The 23,202-nt window shown below is 42.9% G+C and overlaps 1 protein-coding gene across 6 annotated transcripts in view; it reads right to left on the bottom strand.

The window, feature by feature from the left end:
- The window catches only part of AGL (amylo-alpha-1,6-glucosidase and 4-alpha-glucanotransferase), a 171,619-nt gene that overhangs the window by 26,747 nt on the left and 121,670 nt on the right, over positions 1-23,202 (bottom strand). For all 6 annotated transcript variants that reach the window (XM_077453051.1, XM_077453050.1, XM_077453049.1 and 3 more), the window contains exons 15-25: positions 21,672-21,773; positions 21,382-21,537; positions 20,333-20,483; positions 18,338-18,462; positions 18,137-18,249; positions 14,444-14,578; positions 8,975-9,105; positions 4,957-5,093; positions 3,115-3,248; positions 1,245-1,420; positions 735-837 (exon numbers count right to left, since the gene is read on the bottom strand). In XM_077453051.1, coding sequence (XP_077309177.1) covers positions 735-837; positions 1,245-1,420; positions 3,115-3,248; positions 4,957-5,093; positions 8,975-9,105; positions 14,444-14,578; positions 18,137-18,249; positions 18,338-18,462; positions 20,333-20,483; positions 21,382-21,537; positions 21,672-21,773 — 1,463 coding nt within the window. The remainder of the gene's footprint in view (positions 1-734; positions 838-1,244; positions 1,421-3,114; positions 3,249-4,956; positions 5,094-8,974; positions 9,106-14,443; positions 14,579-18,136; positions 18,250-18,337; positions 18,463-20,332; positions 20,484-21,381; positions 21,538-21,671; positions 21,774-23,202) is intronic.

Below are 23,202 nucleotides of genomic sequence, written 5' to 3'. Positions count from 1 at the left end.
GATGAGAAGATGGTTCATCAGTGAGACAGAAGTGCGGGGAGGTACAGTGGCAGGGCAGATGAGAAAGGGGGGACATTGGTGGGGCAGATGAGCAGGGGGTTACAGTGGTGGGACAGAAGAGCAGGGTGGTACAGTGGTGGGACAAAAGAGCAGGGTGGTACTGTGGTAGGACAGATGAGTAGGGGGGTACAGAGGTGGGGCAGATGAGTAGGGGGGTACAGAGGTGGGGCAGATATGCAGGGGGTACAGTGGTGGGGCAGATGAGAAAGGGGGTACATTGGTGGGGCAGATGTGCAGGGTAGTACAGTGGTGGGGCAGATGAACAGGGGATACAGTGTTCTGAGATGTGAAGGTGCAGGAATTGGGGCTGATCTGAGGTGTGAGACTGCAGGATGTTAATTTCTCACTACTAAAGCAATTTACAGCAATTACTTTATAAAAAATCCTTTTCGTGATTAAGAGTTTGAAGTTGACATTTTTTGTTATAAAATCGGCACGCCCAATTTCTGTGAAAACATGTTTTGCAATACTGTGCTCAAAAGCTTGCCTACCCCTGTCCTAAACCGTACAGGTTTAGGAGATATTCATTTTACCTACAGGTTAGTCTTATTATAAGCTTACCTGTAGGTAAAAATACAAAAAAAGGGTATACAACCACTTTAAAAATATCAAAACAGTATAAGATTATAGAGGATATTATAAACCGTTATTGTAAACTAAGAATCTTCCCTAACCTGGCCTCAATGTGGCATCCAGGGATTAGCAGTAACCCTCTCAGAGAGATGAATGTGTCTCTGCCCCAGCAACGGAAAATCCCAGCGGAGAAATGTGGAAGACCTGCAAGAGAAATAAAGACCAATGTAAACTGTATATGAGAAATTCTACTAGCATTGAGCCCAAAATCGAATTATTGACTGGTGGTAAAACATGTCCATAAATCTATAGTATTGTTTACTCATCTTTGACTGCCCATCTTATCCCATCATAGTCTATTGTGCACTGATCTCGACTTTAGGCTTCTAGTGCACATGAATTACGTGTGTCTTTTGAAAAAGTTTTTCACTATTATTGATAAAAATCTACATTTGATCCCCGATACCGATCAGCTGGGATGTCTCACACCAGACCTCCCTGAACAGCCAAAGGTAAAGGTTTTCCACTTTAATCACACACAGTGATGGAATATATCAGCCTCGGCAACATCTACCTACATATCCAGCCATTATACACGGTGGAATACTTACCAGCAGCTAATGAAGGACAACACTGCTCCTTCTCCTGTGTTATGAGATTGACTCGATAGGGCACATCTGGAAGAGAGGGAGACAAAACTGGCAGGGTAGGAAATCTGCCAACTCCACACATCTGCACCGATCCCAGAGCCAAGTGCTTCACAAATGTAGACCCGTTCTGTACAAAGCTTTAGAAAGGGACAAATCAGTTAAAGGCCAATAAATAGAAAATAGAAATACTTAGGTTATATATTTATTCAGCTATGTATAGATACTCTAAAAGTATGGGCGGATGTGTTCAGTGGTTTGTCTTAGCTGCGAATGATATCAGGTCCAGTCACTTGATCCACCAGATCTGGCTTCCCTATTTAAGAGAACAGCTACTGCAGGGGAAAGGGGGCACAGAGAACGGCTGAGTAATGGGAGCAGGTGGGTGCATTTACATCCATTGTCAAGCACTCCCTTAAATGGGGTGCTGGAGTCGCGGGATCACGCAAGCGGATTTAAAAAAAAAAAGGTAATTTATGTTGATCCATAATATACAGGTAGGATAGGTAGGAGGATGGGGGTGGCACAATGTTTAGGAATAATTGTTATTAGCCTTTATGAACACTTTAAAAGCATAGCAGAAGTCCTAACCCTTCCCCACTGAAAGTTGTTTTATTTTCATTGTGTGTATTATATGAATTTCTCTTTATTGAAATAAGCAAATGATTTTATTATGTTTTCCTTGTCTATTATTGTGCTAAAGAAATTGCTTTTGAACACATTATAGGTTGATTACTGTTTTTTGGGCAAGTAAGGTAAAGTAAGAATGTATTGTATTCTTTCAACAGGGATAGTATATGTGCAGCCACACAGTAACTTGTGGGCATGGCTGTAAATGTTATAAAACACTGTTAATGCTATGCAATGCTATAGAACTGCAGACATAGATTAAGTACAATTTTACCTTGGGAAAGACTTGCGAAGTGATGCCAAAACCATTGTTCCATAACTGCTGTTTGGCATGACAGCATAAGGAGGGTGACACCACTTTTACCCCTCCAGTTACACTGTAAGTTTGCTCCACCTTCTGCGTTTTCTTGGAACCCTTACTTAATATGACTATAGAGGTGACACCCAACCTTCTGTCTCTCTTTCCTGTATATATTTACATAAATATCTGCCTCTACATCAGCTTACAGAACTGGCACACCCACTGCTGATCTCTTTTCCAGTATTGGGTGCCAATAAACTCAAACTGGACTCAAAAATCTAATTAAAAATCATGGTAATTACATTAATTTAACTGAAAATGATTTCAGGAATTCTAGAGTAAGTTAAAATTGTTGTAAAGGTAGCACATTTCTTCACCTTAATGCATTCGCTGTATTAAGGTAAAAAATGCCCCAGTTGTTACATCTCCCCCTCCATCAACAATAAATACTTGCTTGAGTACTATCTCGATCCAGTGCTGTGCCCATGTGCAGCATTGCTGCTCTCTGTTTCTCGCCTCACAGGATACAGAGGCAGCAGTAGAAGCCATTGGATCATGCTGCTGTCAGTCGAATCCTGTAAGGAGGGAGCAGGGGACATTGCTGAGCCGTATAGAGCGTGCCTATGGAGGCACATAGCCTGGCTCAGGGGTTAGCCCACACTTGTGCCCCCTAGCAGCTTGCTATTGAGGAGGATACAGAAGTGGAGGAACGGACAGCACCAGCAGGAGACTCCAGAAGAGGAGGCTCAAAGTTGTTCTGTGCAATAAAAGTTAATTATAATATGTTTATGATTTTAGAAACAGAAAAAAAGAATAATAACCTTTACAATCACTTTAAGGGGCTAAAATACAGTGTGTCCATATATGCCTGTATTAATTATTTTGTTTTTATTTTTATTTTACCTAGACATTTGTTTCCATGTAGATTCCAAGAGTGTGGTGTATGCTCCAATCATTATGGCATCAAAGTAACATGGTATAAGGTAGCGTGGAAACTGCTTCAAGTAGGCGAACATTGCTGTAAACCATTTGCCAACCTTAAAAACAAAGTTCATGTCTTTAGTGTCAAACAGTACAAGCATTATGACACAATATATGACACAATATACACACAGTAATATATTGTAATATACAGTAATATATTGAAATCAGAAACCGCCACCCATGCACAGGACAATCCATTATTTAATGAAAATGTGCAATATTGATCCACTGCAACAATATTCATTACACTAAACCTGTGCTTTCCCTACACAATGCAAAACTATGGGTTCACTTTAGCTTAGCCCTCCTCGTTAGCATACATTTACTTTCCTCATCAAGAGAAAAGTAAAGTCCTGCAAAATATGTACGTTGCTAGATTCAAAGCTTACACAGAGCTATGGATTCCTTCCTCCATGCGAGATTGTCCGGTACTGATACATGGAGTGCATCCTATGCTTCCCTATGGAGCTATTTTTACTCAGCTCCCTATCTGTAGCAGCAGGGAAAGTAAGTTATATAGCTGCTGGCAATGGTGGAATTAAAACAAATCTATAATTAGGGAGGCACCGATACCAGTTTTTTAAGTACGAGTACCAATACTTTTTCTCAAGTACTCGCTAATACCAATTACTGATACCTGTTTTTAGGCTAGGTTCACATATATGCAATGTAAAATCGCACCATTTGTAGTGCGATTCAACCATGCAATTCACATGCAGTTGTATATGAATACCAGTCTGTTTTTTGATGCAATTTTACAGCAGCATTTTTGTCTCTCTCTATGTGTGTAGAGGAAATCAGCAGAGCGGAGTCTGTCAGTAACCTCCAGAATGATGTGTGAAGCCGCCAATCAACACACATTATCAGGGAGCGGTGTTGAGGGATGAATCATGGAAAGCACCCCCAAAAGGTCTCTGAAAGACAGACACTACCAGCCAGCAACAGCTTCGCTGATTCACAAAGGGCTTCACTAAAAAGATGGATCCAAAGGAAGCACAGCCAGTAGGAAGTTGAGGCAGCTGTTGAACACAAACACCAGCGGCAGGCTCTCTTTCTATCTCTGCACAAAACACCTCCTGCCTCCCACAGAAAAATCAGTACAAAAGCCAATTCAAAGCAAAAACGCATTGCTTTCTCAATAGTCCCATTCTAATCTATAGAGTGCAATTTCAAATCTTACCGGACCAAACTCATAGGTATCAGTTTCAGTATCCGAGCATTTGCAAATAATCTTAGGCTTGTTCACACTTGATTAAATTTCTAACGCTCAGCAAATGCTCCCATAGAGTTTGTATGGCGTTAATATGGGCGTCAGACAGGCATCAGTGAGCTTTAGTATGGCCATTAGACAGGCGTTTTACAAGCATTAACGAGGAGTTAAAAATGCTTCCTAAATGCCCTAAGGGCAGTTTTGAAGTGTTTGACGAGCTTTAAATGTGCTCCACAAATGCCTATTCAATTACAGCAAATGAACGAATCTTAACTGCCCAAAATCACTCTGCAACTGCCTGCCAGAGCATCTGCGAGACGTTGAAAGGCTTCAAACACCTCCTGACTCGACATGAGGCTTCAATTTAGAAGTGACGCTAACGCTTAGTGCGAACAGCACTACTGGGGCCTTTTTAACGCCTCTCAAATGCCTGTTCTTATTGCCAGTGGGAACTTAACCTTAGTATTATTAGCTTAGCATCAGCCCCAATATTGGTATCAGTGCAACACTACCTATAATGGTCATTCCAAACATGCTTTTCCATCACTTACTTCTGCACATGCCCCTCCACGAGCAACGAGTCGGTTGCTAACATAGTCAATCATCCAGTCTCCAGACCTCAGATTATCACAAAATGGATGCCCCAGATCATTCTTAGGCCTGATGTCCACCATGACAGACATTAAACCTGGCAAAGAAAAACATGTTATTATTTAAGTAATGTCAAACACAAAGGTTAGAAATGTGAGACTTTCTTTGTTACCTTATTTGAGAAATTTGCCACACGACCACTGTATACGTTTTGTTAATGGCTTTTAACCTCCCTGACGGTATTCCCGAGTGTGGCTTGGGGTGAATTTTCAGTACCAAGAGTGGTAACCCCGAGTCACACTTGGGATTGCATCGCAGTATCCTGGTACAGGTTACTTACCTTGTCCCCAGGATCCTATGATGTCCCCCCGCTGTGTCCTCCGCTTGATTTATCACTTTTACGGGCTCCATTCCCTGCAAACGTTGCGATGTATGGCGGTGGAGCCTGGCAGCAAATTAAAAAATGTACACAAAACATAACACATACAGTACACCGTAATCTGTAAGATTACATTACTGTATCAAACCATTTCACCTCCCTTTTGTCCAGTGCCCTTCCTGCACTTTTATATTATATATACCGTTCTTTCTGCCTGGAAATTGAGAACGTCCATAACATCCAAAAAGCGTCCCTCTACATCAAAAGCAGTTTTAGACCAGCTAGAAAAGTGTGATATTGAATTAGAATCACTTGCAGAATTGAGCGATAGTGATTCATGGGGAAAGTCATCATCATACACTGAAAGTGACGACAGCGACTGAGCAAATTTCAGTGTTTTTGGTTTGGTTACATTATTGAATATCCGACCTCAATGCTCTGTCTAATTGGGTGACTATGTGGCAGATGAGGTTTAATGTTGAGAAATGTAAAGTTATGAACTTGGGGGCTAAGAATATGCATGCATCATACATACTAGGGGGAGTACAACTGGGGGGATACATAGTGGAGAAGGATCTGGGGGTTTTGGTAGACCATAAGCTCAATAATAGCATGCAAAGCCAAGCTGCTGTTTCCAAAGCGGGCAAAGTCCTTTCTTGTATTAAGAGAGGTATGAACTTCAGAGAGAGAGATATCATTCTGCCCCCATTAGTAAGACCTCATCTGGAATATGCAGTTCAGTTTTGGGCACCAGTTCTCAAAAAGGATATCAGGGAACTGGAGAAAGTGCAGAAAAGGGCAACCAAACTGATAAGAGGCATGGAGGAGTTCAGCTATGAGGAAAGATTAGAGCAGTGATGGCGAACCTTGGCACCCCAGATGTTTTGGAACTACATTTCCCACGATGCTCAGCTACACTGCAGAGTGCATGAGCATCAAGGGAAATGTAGTTCTAAAACATCTGGGGTGCCAAGGTTCGCCATCACTGGATTAGAGGAACTGAATTTATTCACTCTTGATAAGAGGAGATTAAAGGGGGATATGATCAACATGTACAAATATATAAGGGGTCCATATAGTGAACTTGGTGTTGAGTTATTCACCTTACAGTCAACAAAGAGGACAAGGGGGCACTCTTTATGCATAGAGGAAAAGAGATTTCATCTCCAAATATGGAAAGGTTTCTTCACAGTAAGAGCTGTGAAATTGTGGAATAGACTCCCTCCAGAGGTGGTTCTGGGCAGCTCAGTAGATTGCTTTAAGAAAGGCCTGGATTATTTCCTAAGTGTACATAATATAACTGGGCACTAACATTTATAGGTAAAGTTGATCTGGGGAAAATCCAATTGCCTCTTGGGGGATCAGGAAGGATTTTTTTCCCCTGCTTTAGCACATTGGATCATGCTCTGCTGGGGTTTTTTGCCTTCCTCTGGATCAACTGTGGGTATAGAATTGAGTATATGGGATTGTATGATATTTTTTTTTTTTTTTTTGTGGTTTCAACATGACTAACTATGTAACTATGTAACTATGAATACAATGTATTATATTATTATTTTTTTATAATTATTTATAGTTATTTATTATAATATAATTAATGGTTGTGTGTTTCAAACTTTATCATACCTGGAATGGCTACTAGACTCTTGTTTGGACCGATTTAAGTGAGTTATTCCTAAGAATTACAGGCCTACAATATAAAACGCCAAATTTCCATACAAAACAATGTACTGCTTTGACATTCAAAAATCTGACATAATCATACTGCCAGGGAGGTAAATGATGGTAGAAAAGCAAACAATTGTGATGTGTAATATGCATTACTTGTATATTGTATGAACAATCTGGTGTGTGCGTCTGATGAGTTTGGACTGTGTACAAGCATACCCCACTTTTAAGTACACAATGGGGTTTATTTACTAAAGCTGAAAAGTGCAAAATCAGGCTCACTTCTGCATATTATAATCCAATGAGCTTCTAACCTCAGCTTGTTCAATTAAGCTTTTGTAATAAAACATGGAAGCTCATTGGTTTCTATTAGGGATGCACCGAAATTTCGGCCGCCGAAACATATCGGCCGAAAATGCCCTTTTTGGCAATTTTCCGAAAGGAAAAAACAGCCAAAAATTGAGCCGAAAATGGGACGGGGCCTGGGTGGGGCGGAGCCCGCCCCGCCCCTGGTGCCGCCCATCATGGGAGATCTATAAGTTTGGACGGGTGATCTGTCTATCACAGTTCCCCGGACAAGGGGGAGGGGCTGTATGCGACGGCGCGCGACGGGGGAACACACAGCTATTGAAAGCTGTGATGTTCCCGGCGCTCTATTGAACCAGACGGCGGAAGCGGCTCTCCTCTCTCTTCGCTGCATCACTGGCTGCACGGGGGGACAACACACTGGCTGCACGGGGGGACAGCACACTGGCTGCAGAGGGGACAACACACTTATCTCTTTTTTTCATGCCGCCAGTCTCTGACCACCTCCTGTACCAATGCCGCCAGTCTCTGACCACCTCCTGTACCATGCCGCCAGTCTCTGACCACCTGCTGTACCATGCCGCCAGTCTCTGACCACCTCCTGTACCATGCCGCCAGTCTCTGACCACCTCCTGTACCATGCCGCCAGTCTCTGACCACCTCCTGTACCATGCTGCCAGTCTCTGACCACCTCCTGTACCATGCCGCCAGTCTCTGACCACCTCCTGTACAATGCCGCCAGTCTCTGACCACCTCCTGTACCATGCCGCCAGTCTCTGACCAACTCCTGTACCATATCGCCAGTCTCTGACCACCTCCTGTACCATGTCATCAGTCTCTGACCACCTCCTGAACCATGTCGCCAGTCTCTGACCACCTCCTGAACCATGTCCCCAGTCTCTGACCACCTCCTGTACCATGTCCCCAGTCTCTGACCACCTCCTGTACCATGCCGCCAGTCTCTGACCAACTCCTGTACCATATCGCCAGTCTCTGACCACCTCCTGTACCATGTCATCAGTCTCTGACCACCTCCTGTACCATGTCGCCAGTCTCTGACCACCTCCTGAACCATGTCCCCAGTCTCTGACCACCTCCTGTACCATGTCCCCAGTCTCTGACCACCTCCTGTACCATGCCGCCAGTCTCTGACCAACTCCTGTACCATATCGCCAGTCTCTGACCACCTCCTGTACCATGTCACCAGTCTCTGACCACCTCCTGTACCATGTCGCCAGTCTCTGACCACCTCCTGTACCATGTCGCCAGTCTCTGACCACCTCCTGTACCATGTCGCCAGTCTCTGACCACCTCCTGTACCATATCCCCAGTCTCTGACCACCTCCCATACCATGTCCCCAGTCTCTGACCATTCCTGTATAAAAAATATTTTTTGAAAAACAGTCATTTTTGGTAACGGTGCTGTTTCGGTATCGGTTTTGGTTTTCGGCCTAGTGTATTTTTCATTTTCGGTATCGGTTTTCGGCACCAAAAAACCCATTCGGTGCTTCCCTAGTTTCTATGCAGAAGTGAGCCTGATTTTGCACTTTTCAGCTTTAGTAAATAAACCCCATTGTGTACTTAAAAGTGGGGTGCCTGTACACACGAGATAATATCACACTTACCTTGCAGACCAGCATATTTCAAAGGTTTCCAGTTTGGGATGTTGTAACATCCACCACCATCCTCTTGTTCCTCTGTATCACATCGATACAACACTTGGTTCAGGTCAGCCAGAGTCAGCTTAGCAGCAATACTGCAAGAGAAGGAGAAGGAAATAGATGTAACACCGCATTTCCGCAATTTCCTAACCAAGGGGACATAAACTAAAGTTTTGTCGGGATTCTGGACACATACAAAAAAAAGCTGCTGGTACAATCAGTATGTTTATAAGTTTCAAAACAACCAAACCAATCAAGAAGACAGTAATTAAATTAAAATAGTGTTTTTTTTTTAATTTTGAATTCAAGTTTCCCCTCACGTTATCATGTAACCCTCAAGTGCACACTATTATTAACAATACCCACAAAGCTTTTACAATACTCCATTTGAAAGTATGAAAGCTTATCACTATCTGTATTATTTGGAAACCCTGACATAGCTGACTCCATTAGACCATCCATCTGACTTAAAGCAGAGCTTTAAGTCAAAATTGGGAAGCTCCGCTTGTTTGCCTCTTTCCCCCCCTCTGTTACCACATTTGGCACCTTTCAGGGGGGGAAGCGGGTACCTGGTTTTGACAGGTACCTGCTCCCACTTCCAGCTGATCTCGCCATAGGGAAGTCACCTGGAACTTCGGCTCCCCTCCTCCTTCCCCACTTTGCGCATGTATGGTAGGGAACTGGCTGTGAAGCAGCAAGGCTTCACTGCCAGTCTCCCTTACAAGAAATGGCGGTGGCAGCATCCGAAAGCTGATTGAAAATTTGGCTGGGGTGAAGACACAAATGGATTCGTAGACAGGTAAGTGTCCTAATATTAAAAGTCAGCAGCTATGATGTATTCATACCTGCTGACTTTTATTTTTTTCTGAAGGAGCCTGGAGTTGCTCTTTAACTTTTCAAGGAAAGAACCAGTCCTTATTGCCTGAATCATTCAGCAGCAAATGTAATCCGATATTTCTTCCTATTTACATTTATTTCAACACAAGAGCTGTTAAATCGGAAATACACTGCATTTGAGCACCACAAACCAAAAACGCTACTTAAAACCCTTTCATGACTAAGCCTATTTCTGACATTTGTTGCTTGCATGTTAAAGAGGAAGTAAACCCCTAGATTAAGGCTTACCTGTAGGTCCAAGCAATATCTCCTAAACCTATATGGTTTAGGAGATATTTGCCCGAAAACAGGCACCGCTGTCTACGGCGCATGCGCCGTAGACAGCGGCGCGCAGGCGCACTAACTGCGGCAAGTCCAAGAATGGATTTGCCTAATTTGTCGACTCCCGTGCGCATGCGCGGGAGTGACGTCATCGCGGCTTCGCCGAATGGCAGCAGCGGAGCTGCGAGACGCGACTCCCGTGCGCACGCGCGGGAGTGACGTCATCGCGGCTTCGCCGCTGTCATTGGTCGGAGCTGCGAGACGCCACCAGCAAGATGGATGCGGCGGACTACAGGGATCAGCGGCGACTTCGCTGGCTCCTGTGTCAGGTAAGTGACACATAATGAGCTACTATGCGATGCATAGTAGTCCATTATGCTTTACCTTTGCAGGGAAAAAAAGAGGAAGTAAACCCATCAGGGTTTACTTCCTCTTTAAAATCCATATTTTTTTGCTAGAAAATTACTCAGAACCCCCAAACATTATAATATATATATATATATATATATATATATATATATATATTTATTTTTAGCAGAGAATCTAGAGAATAAAATGGCGATTCTTGCAATATTTTATGTCACACTGTATTTGCACAGCGGTCTTTGGGATGGGAGGCCTGGGAAGAGCGGCGGAAGGTGGCTATAATGCCACTATAATTACTAAATAGATAATTAGTAAATAGATAGGAAGGTATATTATATTTACTTGTTTTAAAGTGTTTTTTTTTTTACATTTCTTTAGTTACGCCTTGGTTTCCAGGCCTAGGAAAATGATGCGATACATCCCAGGAGTCTTCCGGAGCTAAGGGCAGATGGAACAAGTAAATGCTACATTTTTATCTGCCCTTACTCTAGATAACCATGACCAGAAATGCTAGAGGGTACTTTTCTAAAGGGCTTTTTTCAGTAAAATAACGCATGGAGACATGGATGGATGGGGGAGTTTGCTTTGAGTATTAATAATGAATTCAATAGCGCTTGGTTTGTGGTGCTCATATACATTGCAGTTCTGCTTTTAGGTGGAGGTGAACCTGTCCAGCAATTAAGTATTACCCAAGACTACAGGAATATTGCCAATGCATTGTACAGCCCAAAAGCAATGTACACATACTCCCATTTTTTTAAGGCAAATAAAAAGGTTTAGTAGGTTGACCTGCCCACTTGCTGCACCATTTGGTCATTGCATTGGCCATTGCAGAACAGTGGATGGAAACATCAATCAGGGATCATGGAGTGCACTAATATTATAGCATAGGAAGCTTGTACATTCCTAGATTTTTTAAGCTATTGCTCAGTAGTTCTTTAAAACTGATCTAAAAGTGCAAAATGTATTTCATATTAACATTATCTATCTGAAAATCCATCTGAAATATAAAGGCCCTTTCACGCTGATTCGATTTTCCTGCATTTTTTCCTTGCAAGAAAAAAACACAAGAAAAATGTTTCCCTTCAAATCCTATGGAACTTTTCACACCACTGCATTATAGGTGCAGTGCGTTTTGAAAAGTCTTGCATGCTGCATCTTTGATGCTGTTTTAACAACTGCACCATTGAAATGAATGGAAATTGCAGTACAATCGCGTTAAAAACACACTGCGATTTTGCATTTTGGTGAGTTTTTGAGTCACATTGAGTTCATTTTTCATCGGTATAGGCAACCCATAAACACACCAGAAACGTACAGCAAATGCATCTGAAACAGCAAAATCACGGTAAATATGCATATGCGTTTTTACTGTGATTTTGCTACAGAGCAGTATGAAAGTACCTTTACACTTACAATGCTGTGAAAACGTTTTTGCCCCCTTTCTGATTTTTTTTACATATTTGTCACACTTAAATGACTCAGATCATCAAAAAAAAAATGTATTCTTAGACAAAGATAACCCGAGTAAATACAAAATGCAGTGCAAACCTGCCTGGCTTTATGTGAAAAAGTAATTGTCCCCTAAACCTAATACACTGGTTATGCCACCCTTGGCGGCAACAACAGCAATGAAACGTTTGCGATAACTGGCAATGAGTCTTTCACATTGCTGTGGAGCAATTTTGGCCCACTCTTCTTTGCAGAATTGTTTTAATTCAGCCACACTGGAGGGTCTTCCAGAATGAATGGCCTGTGTAAGGTCATGATACAGTATCTCAGTTGGATTTAAGTCCGGGCTTTGACTAGGCCACTCCAAAACCTAAATTTTTCATTGTTTGAACCATTTGGAAGTGGACTTGATGTTGTATTTCGGATCATTGCCCTGCTGCATAACCCAAGTGCACTTGAGCTTGAGGTCACAAACTGATGGCCGGACATTCTCCTTTAGGATTTTCTGGTAGAGCTCAGAATTCATGGTTCCATCAATTATGGTAAGTTGTCCAGGTTCTGAAGCTGAAATTATATTTTTGTCTCATCAGTCCACAGAATATTTGCCTAAAAGTCTTCAAGATAATTAAGATGTTTTTTGGTAAATGTGAGATGCCTTTTTTCTTTTTTGGTCAGCAGTGGCTTTGGCCTTGGAACTCTCCCATGGATGCCATTTTTGCCCAATCTCTTTCTTATTGTTGAATCATGAACACTGATCTTACCTGAGTCATGTGAGGCCTGTAGTTCTTTAGATGTTGTTCTGGGTTCTTTTATGACCTCCTGGATGAGTCGTCTTCATGCTCTTGAAGTAATTTTTGTAGGTTAGCCACTCCTGGGAAGGTTCACCACTGTTCCAAGTTATCTCCATTTGTGGATAATGGTTCTCCCCGTGGTTCACTTAAAATGGCGTTGAAACCCTTCCTAGACCGATACATGTACATTACTTTGTTTCTAATCTGTTCTTGATTTTTTTTAGATTGTGGCATGATGTGTGGCTTTTTGTGATCTGTTAGTGTGATTCACTTTGTTAGACAGCTTCTATTTATGTAGTTTCTTGATTCAATAGGTCTGGCAGTAATCTGGCAAGTGAAATTTAACTCAGCTTTCCAAAAAATTGTGGTTAATCACAGTTCATTCATGATTCAGCATGGGAGGGGGCAATTACCTTTTCACATAGGGCCAGGCAGGTTTGAACAGCTTTTTTCCCTTAATAAATGAAATAATAATTTAAAAACTGCCTCTTGGATTTACTCAGGTTATCTTTGTGTAATAGTAAACATTTTTTGATGATCTGAATCATTTAAGTGTGAGAAATATGCAAAAAAATCAGGAAGGAGGCAAATACTTTTTCACAGCACTGTACCGTATATACTCGAGTATAAGCCGAGATTTTCAGCCTCTTTTTTGAGGCTGAAAGTGCCCCCCTCGGCTTATACTCGAGTCATCGCTGTCTGCCTGCTCGATCAGCGTGTCGAGCAGACAGACAGCGGCCATTCTACCCTTCAAACGCCGCGCCTCCGCCTCCGCCTTCGCCTGTGATAGGCGGAACACTGAATTTCCCAGCAGCCTGTGTTCCGCCTATCACGGACATCGTCTCATCCTCGTACTACGGACGAGGATGAGACGATGTCCGTGATAGGCGGAACACAGGCTGCTGGGAAATTCAGTGTTCCGCCTATCACAGGCGAAGGCGGAGGCGGAGGCGCGGCGTTTGAAGGGTAGAATGGCCGCCGAGGCGCCGACGAAGAGCGGCGATCCTGGCAAGGCACGGGACGGGACGGAGGCAAGGAGGCAAGGCACGGCACGGGACGGAGGCAAGGAGGCAAGGCACGGGACGGAGGCTCGGGACACAGGTAGGCTGGACACACACACACACACACACACACACACACACACACACACACACACACAGGGATGGATGGATACACACACACACAGGGATGGATGGATGGATGGAGACACACACACAGGGATGGATGGATGGATGGAGACACACACACACAGGGATGGATGGATGGAGACACACACACACAGGGATGGATGGATGGATGGACACACACACACACAGGGATGGATGGATGGATGGACACACACACACACAGGGATGGATGGACGGACACACAGGGATGGACGGACACACAGGGATGGACGGACACACACACAGGGATGGACAGGCATGTCTCACCCTCGGCTTATACACGAGTCAATAAGTTTGCCAGTTTTTTGGGGGGTAAATTGGGGGCCTCGGCTTATATTCGGGTCGGCCTATACTCGAGTATATACGGTATATTTCTGGAATTTTGCTTATTCTACTAAACCCAGTGGTAAAAATAGTAATGATGGCCTGAAGAAACGTAAACTATAATCTGAGAAAATATCCTTTCCCAAATGAATTGTATCCTTGTTTCGAATACTCACTCAGCAAAAGGCACCTTTAGGATCGGATAAACCTGGTCATCTTGCAAACTGCCTGCCTTGAAGTGCGGGGTAAATTGTATCAAATGATTGCGGAGGATACCGACAGCTTTCTGAGCATTGGGATCCAAACTCACCCTGTAAATATGAGAGTACAGATCAATCTAAAATAACAACAATACAAATGACTCACTTATCTTTGGAATACACTTATCAAATCAATTTATAGCAACTTGGCACCTAATTAGTAAGAATTACAGTAAGCTGAAACCCCTAGTGACCAATGGTGCATTTGCATTTCCAATTAAATGCTCAGCCTAGGACTTATGACTTTCACATCCCAAGACAATATATCCCCAGAGTGGCAAGTTGTTTTTATACAACCCCCAATACTTGAAGCTTATTTATATTTGTAGGACATATACCAACTGTAGATCAGAGGCACACAAAAAACCTCTTTAGTTAGGTTTCTATATGTTAACATGCAATTTTTCTGGGCCCTCTCCAAACAAGAGTCTAGTAGACATCCCGGGTATGATAAAGTTTGAAACACAAAATCAAAAATGAATTTGATTCACTATCTCTAAATTCTGCAAGTGTTCTAATTTCCTATCACTGGTTTTAAGCTGGTCTAAAACCACTTTTGACTTAAAGGGACACTTTTTGGTTGCCACGGACAATCTCAAGTTTCCAGGCAGAAAGAACAGTATGTATAATATAAAACTGCATGCAGGGCATTGGACAAAGCATTAGGGACAAAGGGGATGTGAAATTATTTGATACAGTAATGTAATCTGTAAGATTAATGTACTTTATGTATTTTGTTTTTTTTGTCCTATTTGAATTTGCCGCAGGGCTCCACCCCCATGTGTCACGGCGCTCGCAGGGAACGGAGCCCGGCACACAGAGCAACGGGCGGAGGATACCACAGAGGACATCACATGATCCTGGTGACAAGGTAAGTAACCTGTATCAGGATACTACAATGCAATCCTGAGTGTGGCTCGGGGGTTACCGTTAATGGTACTGAAATTTAACCCCGAGCCACACTCGGGAATACTGCCAGGGAGGTTAAACTAATATTTTGTTGAAATACCTTTTTGATTTTACTACAGAACTCAGCCTTTTTGGGTATGAGTCTATCAGAATGGCACATCTTGACTTGCCAATATTTGCCCACTCTTCTTTGCTAAAACACTCACAATCTGTCAGAATGCAATGGCATCTCCTGTGCACAGCCCTCTTCAGATCACCCCACAAATTTTCAATCGGATTCAGGTCTGGGCTCTGGCTGGGCCATTTCAAAACTTTAATCTTCTTCTGGTGAAGCTATTCCTTTGTTGATTTGGGTGTATGCTTTGGGTCGTTGTCATGCTGAAAATTGAAGTTCCTCTTCATGTTCAGCTTTCTAGCAGAAGCCTGAAGGTTTTGAGGCAATATTGACTGATATTTGGAACCGTTCATAATTCCCTCTACCTTGACTAAGGTCCCTGTTCCAGCTGAAGAAAAACAGCCTCAAAGCATGATGCTGCCACTACCATGCTTCATGGTGGGCATGGTGCTCTTTTGGTAATGTGCGGTGTTGTTTTTGGGCCAAACATATCTTTTGGAATTATGGCCAAAAAGTTCAACCTTGGTTTCATCAGACCATATCATATTTTCCCACATGCATTCGGGAGACTGCAGATGTGTTTTTGCTAAATTTAGCCAGGCTTGAATGTTTTTCTTCATAAGAAAAGGCTTCCGTCTTGCCATTCTACCCCATAGCCCAGACATGTGAAGAATACGGGAGATTTTTGTCACATGTACAACACAGCCAGTACTTGCCAGGTATTCCTGCAGCTCCTTTAATGTTTCTGTAGGCCTCTTGGCAGCCTCCCCGAGCAGTTTTCTTCTCTTCTTTTCATCAATTTTGGAGGGACGTCCAGTTCTTGGTAATTTTAGCCCTTGTACACACGGTCGGACATTCTAACAACCAAATCCATTGGATTTTGCCCGAAACTGTTGCATACACACAGTCGGACAAAGTTGTCGGAAAATCCGATTGTACATAACGTGATGACGTTATTTTGTTACGACGGGACTACGTTCAGGCTAGTAGCCAAATTTTTTATTCTAGGAATTTGATCTGAGCATGAGTGGCACTTTGTCCGTCGGAGTAGGCTACACATGATCGAAGTATGTCCGATCGGAGCATTTCGTCGGAAAATTTTACCGGCAAGTTGGAAAAGTTGGTCCGTTGGATATTCCGACGGAAACAGTCCGATGGAGACCACACACAGTCGGAATATTCGACGAAACGGTCCGATAGGACACATTCCGTCGGAATCTCGGACCGTGTGTACAAGGGCTTACTGTTGTGCCAAATTTTCTCCACTTGATAATGATTGTCTTCACTGTGTTCCATGGTATATCTAATGCCTTGGAAATTCATTTGTACCCTTCTGACTGATACCTCCTAACAATGAGATCCCTCTGATGCTTTGGAAGATCTCTGAGGATCATGGCTTTTGCTGTAGGATGCGACTAAGAAAATGTCATTCAAGACCTACTAGAACAGCTGAACTTTATTTAGGGTTAGTCAGAGGCACTTTAAATGATGGAAGCTGTGTACAGACTCCTATTTAACATGAGTTTGAATGTGATTGCCTTATTCTGAATACAGCTACATCCCCGGATACAAGAGGGTGTGCACACTTATGCAACAACATTATTTTATTTTTTTATTCTTACCCCCCACCCCCAAAAGATTTCAGTTTGTTTTTCAAGTTTGAGTTGTACAGTTTATAGGTCACATTAAAGGTGAAAAAAGTTATTAAATGATTTATGTTTGTCTCATTTTTTTTTTTACATCACAGAAACCTAACATTTTAACAGGGGTGTGTAGACTTTTTATATCCACTGTATATCTTAGGCAGACTTCTGAGAAAATTGGTGAGCCAATCACAAGCAGGAAATTATGTTTCTGGGGAGTGGTCAGTACAAATTCTGTGTACAGAACAACTCCAGGTAGCCATATTGCATTGTATTTATAGAATATTACAGTGGCTGCAGGTTGAAAAAGAAAGATAATTGTATTAACATTCAATTACAATCTCACTTGTATCGCAATTGTATTTATTGTCTCCTTTGACCTTTAATCCTAGTACACACTAGAAGTTTTTTCCATTCAACCCCGGTGGCTGAATAGAAAAAAACTGAAGAGGAGCCGCTGTACTAACTATGCAATGTTTGTACAGTGAACTGAGCTATTGTGTTCTGATAGGGGGACTGCCGCCCCGCCAGAACACACCAGTCAGGGCCCTTGGCTGCGGGCGCTGATCAGGTGCCGATCATCAGAACTTCTTCGGTCATGCCACTTTGACAGAAGTCCACCTGAGACAGGCTGAGGAGCTCGGAAGGGTGCTGATCGGCAGGCCTTTTCAGTCATACCCCTTCAACAGAAATACACATGAACCGAATTTTGCCTGTTATTCGGCCTGTGTGTACGGCCTTTTAAAGTATGCAAGTGCAAAAAAGGGACATTAAAATTCTGGCATAGACTAGTGGTCAGATAGCATTTTTTTCTGAAAACTGGAGCAAACATCAAACAGATGCCACTTATTTGATGTCAACATTTACCAAAAAGGTAATCTCTAATTTGATCTTTTCTTTGATTCGATTTCCTTTCCTTTTGACAGATGGCCAAATCAATACCTGAATACAATCACGCTTCCTGGAGTCAGATTCTCAAAGTCTATTTCCTGGACATATTCATTGGGCCCCTTTGTGGCAACTCCGGCTTGTCTCACAATTTTGCTGTCTTTGAGCTAAAATAAGAAAGCACATATGAAATTATGAATCAAACTGTGCATTAACTGACACTGACACCAAAATGCAGATTCATAACATAATTACCTGAATGTGCTCTTTGATGTCCACAGTGTATTGTGGTAAGCCATTTATGGTATTTGCATCTTTTTTGTATGGCTCACATTTCTGCTCCACTGTTCTGGCTTCTAGTATTACTTCTTCAATTTTACCTTCACAAAGAGAAATTTGTATAAAAATCATGCTTATTCATTTAAAAGTACCCGACAATTATTATTTTAATGAATACAGGTACTGATTACAGGTTGTCAATTTACGCAGCTCTTTACATATTTATTATACAATCACATCAGTCCTTGCCCTCAAGAAGCTTACAATCTTATCTCCCCAACTCATATTCATACATGCATGTATTAGGGCTTTTAGGAGAAGTTTTCCTTTTCCCACAATTGTCCTATCAGGCTGCAGGACCCCTGACCCTCTGTCTGGACAGTGCTGATTGGCCTTGTGCAGATTATATGCTCTCTAGCAATACACACCGAGCTGAACATGTGCAGCCTGACTCCAGTAACTCTGCCTTATCCGGACCTGTTTTGGAGTCAGTGGAAGAAGAGAATCTATGCATACAGCCTAGTTACACAATTCGTAGGATTAACCCCTTAGGTTCCACAGTGAGTATAACAAGCATGCTTTACTGAATATAAAGAATGATTTTAATGTTGTGAGTTTAGTAACATGTTAATGAAAATAAAAATTTTAAGTTTTTCTAATAAGAGTATAAAAAGTGAAAAATAGCTTTTATATAAGCCAACTTGTGTTTTAAAGTTTGAACTTTTCACATACGCAAATCTACCCATTAACCACTTGCTTACTGGGCACTTAAACCCCCCTCCTGCCCAGACCAATTTTCAGCTTTCAGCGCTGATGCACTTTGAATGACAATTGCGCGGCCATACAACACTGTACCCAAATGAAATTTTTATCCTTTTTTTCCCACAAATAGAGATTTCTTTTGGTGGTATTTAATTACAGCTGGGAATTTTATTTTTTGCTAAACAAACAAAAAAAGATGCAAAATAAAAATAAAATAAAAAATCATGTTTAATAGTTTGTTATAAAATTTTGCAAACAGGTCATTTTTCTCCTTCATGAAGTGCGCTGATGAGGCAGCACTGATAGGCCGCACTGGTGGGCACTGATAGGCTGGACTGGTGGGCACTGATAGGCATAGTTAAGGTGGCACCAATAGGCACAGATAAGGTAGTACTGATAGGCACAGATAAGGTAGTACTGATGGGCACAGATAAGGTGGCACTGATGGGCACAGATAAGATGGCACGGATGGGTGGCACAGATGGATGGCACTAAGGGGCACTGATAGGTACCACTGATAGATGGGACTGATGGGCACTGATAGGTGGAACTGATAGGTGGCACTGCTGGGCACTGATGGGTGGCACTGATGGGCACTGGTAGATGACACTGATGGGCACGGATATGTGGCACTGGGGTGCAGCACCGTTGTTGAGGCAGATTGCGGGCACTGATGGGTGGCACTGTGGGCACTGATGGGTGGCACTGTGGGCACTGCTGGGTGGCACTATGGGCACTGCTGGGTGGCACTGACGGGGGGCACTTATTTATTGATAAGGTGGCAATGGCAGGGGGCAGGTGAGCACTGGCAGGGCTGGCCGTGATCGGGACTGATGTCCCGATCACGGCCGCCGGTGATCGGCTCTTTTTTTTTCTCCTTGCGCTGTCAGCGCGAGGAGGAATAATAGCCGATTACCGGCTCCGTTATATCACATGATCAGCTGTCATTGGTAAGGGGTCGGGATCGACCCCTTGCTCGGATCCGTGATCAGGCGAGTCTCATAGACTCCCCGATCACAGAGCGCGCCAAGCGCACCCCTCAGGGGGCGCGCAGGCCGCTCGTGCACGGGACGACGTCAATAGACGTAGTCCCGGCAAAGGAGGTCCGCGCTGTAGCCGTCATTTGGCTATAGCGCGGATCTCAACTGGTTAAACAACTTCTGCAGAGCAGACTATAAACAAGACATGTATGGGATATTAGAGCAATACCTGGAATGCACATCTGTGGCACCTCTTTGCTGTAGAAAGATGTTTTAGGATCTCTAAATGCCGTCCTTGATACAGCAACTACTGACTGGTGTGTATGGGGACAATGCCGAGTAACTGCCACAATATCCTCATCCACCTGATCCACATAAACCTAAAGCAAGACAGAGAGACAATCAGAATTTCATATTTCTCTCAAAAGTTATCACAAAGATAAAAAAAAAATAGGAAGATGGAAAAGCTTTTATAAATCGGAGAAACAGAAATGTTCAGATGGTGATTAAAATATACCAGTGGAGTCAGTAATTAGTTGTATTAGTGTAGACTGGTGAACAAGACATACAGGGGTTGATTTATTAAAACTGGAGAGTGCAAAATCTGGTGCAGCTCTGCATGACAGTCAGCTTCTAACTTCAGCTTGTTCAATTAAGCTTTGCCAAAAAAAACCTGGAAGCTGATTGTTTTTTATGCAGAGCTGCACCAGATTTTGCACTCTCCAGTTTTAGTAAATCAACCCCATAGTTACAGAAATACATAAAGACAGTAAACACTTAGCCCTTGTACACATTGTGGGACATTCCGACAACAAAATCCGTCAGATTTTTTCCAACAGATTTTGTCCGAAACTGGTGTTGCATACACACGGTCGGACAAAGTTGTCGGAAAATCCGATAGTTCGGAACGTGATGACGTTCGTTCGTTGCAACGGGACTACGTTGCGGCTAGTAGCCAATAGCTTTGGTCTCGTAATTTGATCTGAGCATGCATGGCATTTTGTCCAATCGGAATTCTCTACAAACGATCGGACAAAGTCCAATTGGATCATGTTGTCGGAAAATTTTATATCCAGCTCTCAAACTTTGTTGGTCGGACATTCGGACTGAAAAAGTTCGATGTAGCCCACACACGGTCGGATTATCCAAAAACATGGTCCGATCGGATCTTTTCCGTCTGAATTTCCAACCGTGTGTACTAGGGCTAAGGGCTAAGGGCTAAGACACAAGATGTGTGACATGAATATGTAGAGGAACCGTGGACCCAGAAAATATTACCTGAATAAATCCGTGGGCTGCCAGCTCTTGGTGAAGTCTGTTCAGAGCTCTCTTGCCCGTAATGATCCCACTCGCTCCACTCACTTCTGAGGAACTAGGCGCATTTAGATTTGGATTCCATTTTGTATAGAATCTCTCCTCTGTTACCACTGAAATCTGTCAGGAAGAAGCCGTTTGTAAAATTTGAATTCTAATACTGTGCAACTACGCATTAATCTTTGTGCATGCTAATAAAACAAAAACTCCACAATAAAATACATGTTATATATATGGAAAAGTTCTCAACCAACCTGATGTGGAACCAGTTCATCATATCCCCGTGTACTACCTGTGGCACAGCATGCCATGGACACAATGGCAGAACTTGGCAACAAATCATAAGCAGATCGATGCTGCAAAAGGAAAAAAAGCATGTCAATGTCATGTGATGTGAAATTCTACTTCTGACCCATTTAGCTATGAGGTGTGCTGTCCTACAACGAGCAGAAAGTAGAGGGACAGAAGGATGGGCTCATGCAGAGATAAGCTTCTCCTGCACAGTCCAGATCCCCAAATACAAATCATTTGGCAGGTGAAACAAGGTCTCTTCTTTGTATTTCACCTGTGCACCTACCCATTTGCAAGAAGTCCATTTTTAAGTAGGAACCAATTTTTCGGGCACAGTAGCTTAAAGCGGTTGTATACCCGCAGGAAAAAAAAATAACCTGTAAAACAAAGGCATAATGAGCTAGTATGCACCGCATACTAGCTCATTATGAAATACTTACCTTAGAACGAGGAGTCGGTATCTAATCCCAGGCCATGCCGAGGGAGTTGACATTTTTCCCTCAGTGTGTCTTCCGGATTCACAGCTCCGGCGCTGTGAGTGGCCAGAGCCGCAATGACATCACTCCCACACATGCGGGCGGAAGACTTCTTCCTGGCAAGGTCCGGCAGCGTCTGCCGGACCTTCAGCCGGGCAATTTACACAGAATGCACCGCTGATGTCAGCGGCTGCATGCAAAGTGAATATCTCCTAAACTATACAGGTTTAGGAGATATTCATTTTACCAACAGGTAAGCCTTATTATAGGATTACCTGTAGGTAAAAATTGAAAAATGGGTATACAACTGCTTTAATCTAAATTGTAAGGAAGTGTTAAACACAAAATGTCCCATATCCTTTCCTAAAGTCTGAAGTACTGACCACTCCAATATACTGAAGGGTTGAGCAGCAATACCAGATTTTGCTAGCAAGTGGTACTGCAAATGATGCAGCTTCACTCCTTGACAAACATGAAGCTTTAAAGCAGAGTTTCACCCACATACAGTGTGATGGGAGTCACTTTAGGCAGGGGGCCCATGGAACCCAGAATCCCTTGTGGAGGTTGGGAAACCCTTGTTTCAGCTCCCCATGCACCTCCTATGTCTAAGTCACCCTGTGTCTCTAATAGGGGCACAGGGTGTCTGAGAACCCCAATCTGATCTGTACTAGATCACTGTACATCCACACTGGAATGTTGTATGTATATATATATTGTCTCATACTATGGTGTGCTCTGTGTTGGGTCGTTTGGGGTGTGGCTGTATTCCATTGTTCTATTGTGTCTGTCTGCCTTGGGTATTATGGGTATTTAGATTAGCTGTGAGAGGGGAGGGAGCAAATTCTTCCAACAGCTCTCCTTGCTGATTGGACAGTATACTGAGGAGAAGTTTGAATATCTCTGTGTACCTGTGTTTCAATAAACAGTTCCATGTTGCAGTTTTGTAACTGAGCTAGTCTCGCCTGGTTCTTGCAACATATGGGCTGTAATATGTGATATCTGAAGTGCCAGACTGGAG

Source organism: Lithobates pipiens, unplaced genomic scaffold (genome assembly GCF_037356315.1).
Source record: "Lithobates pipiens isolate NorthernLeopardFrog02 unplaced genomic scaffold, aLitPip1_a1.2 Scaffold_23, whole genome shotgun sequence".
Lineage (NCBI taxonomy): Eukaryota > Metazoa > Chordata > Amphibia > Anura > Ranidae > Lithobates > Lithobates pipiens.
The sequence above is the reverse complement of the archived record's forward strand: the minus strand, read 5'-3'. Positions and strand labels throughout refer to the sequence as shown.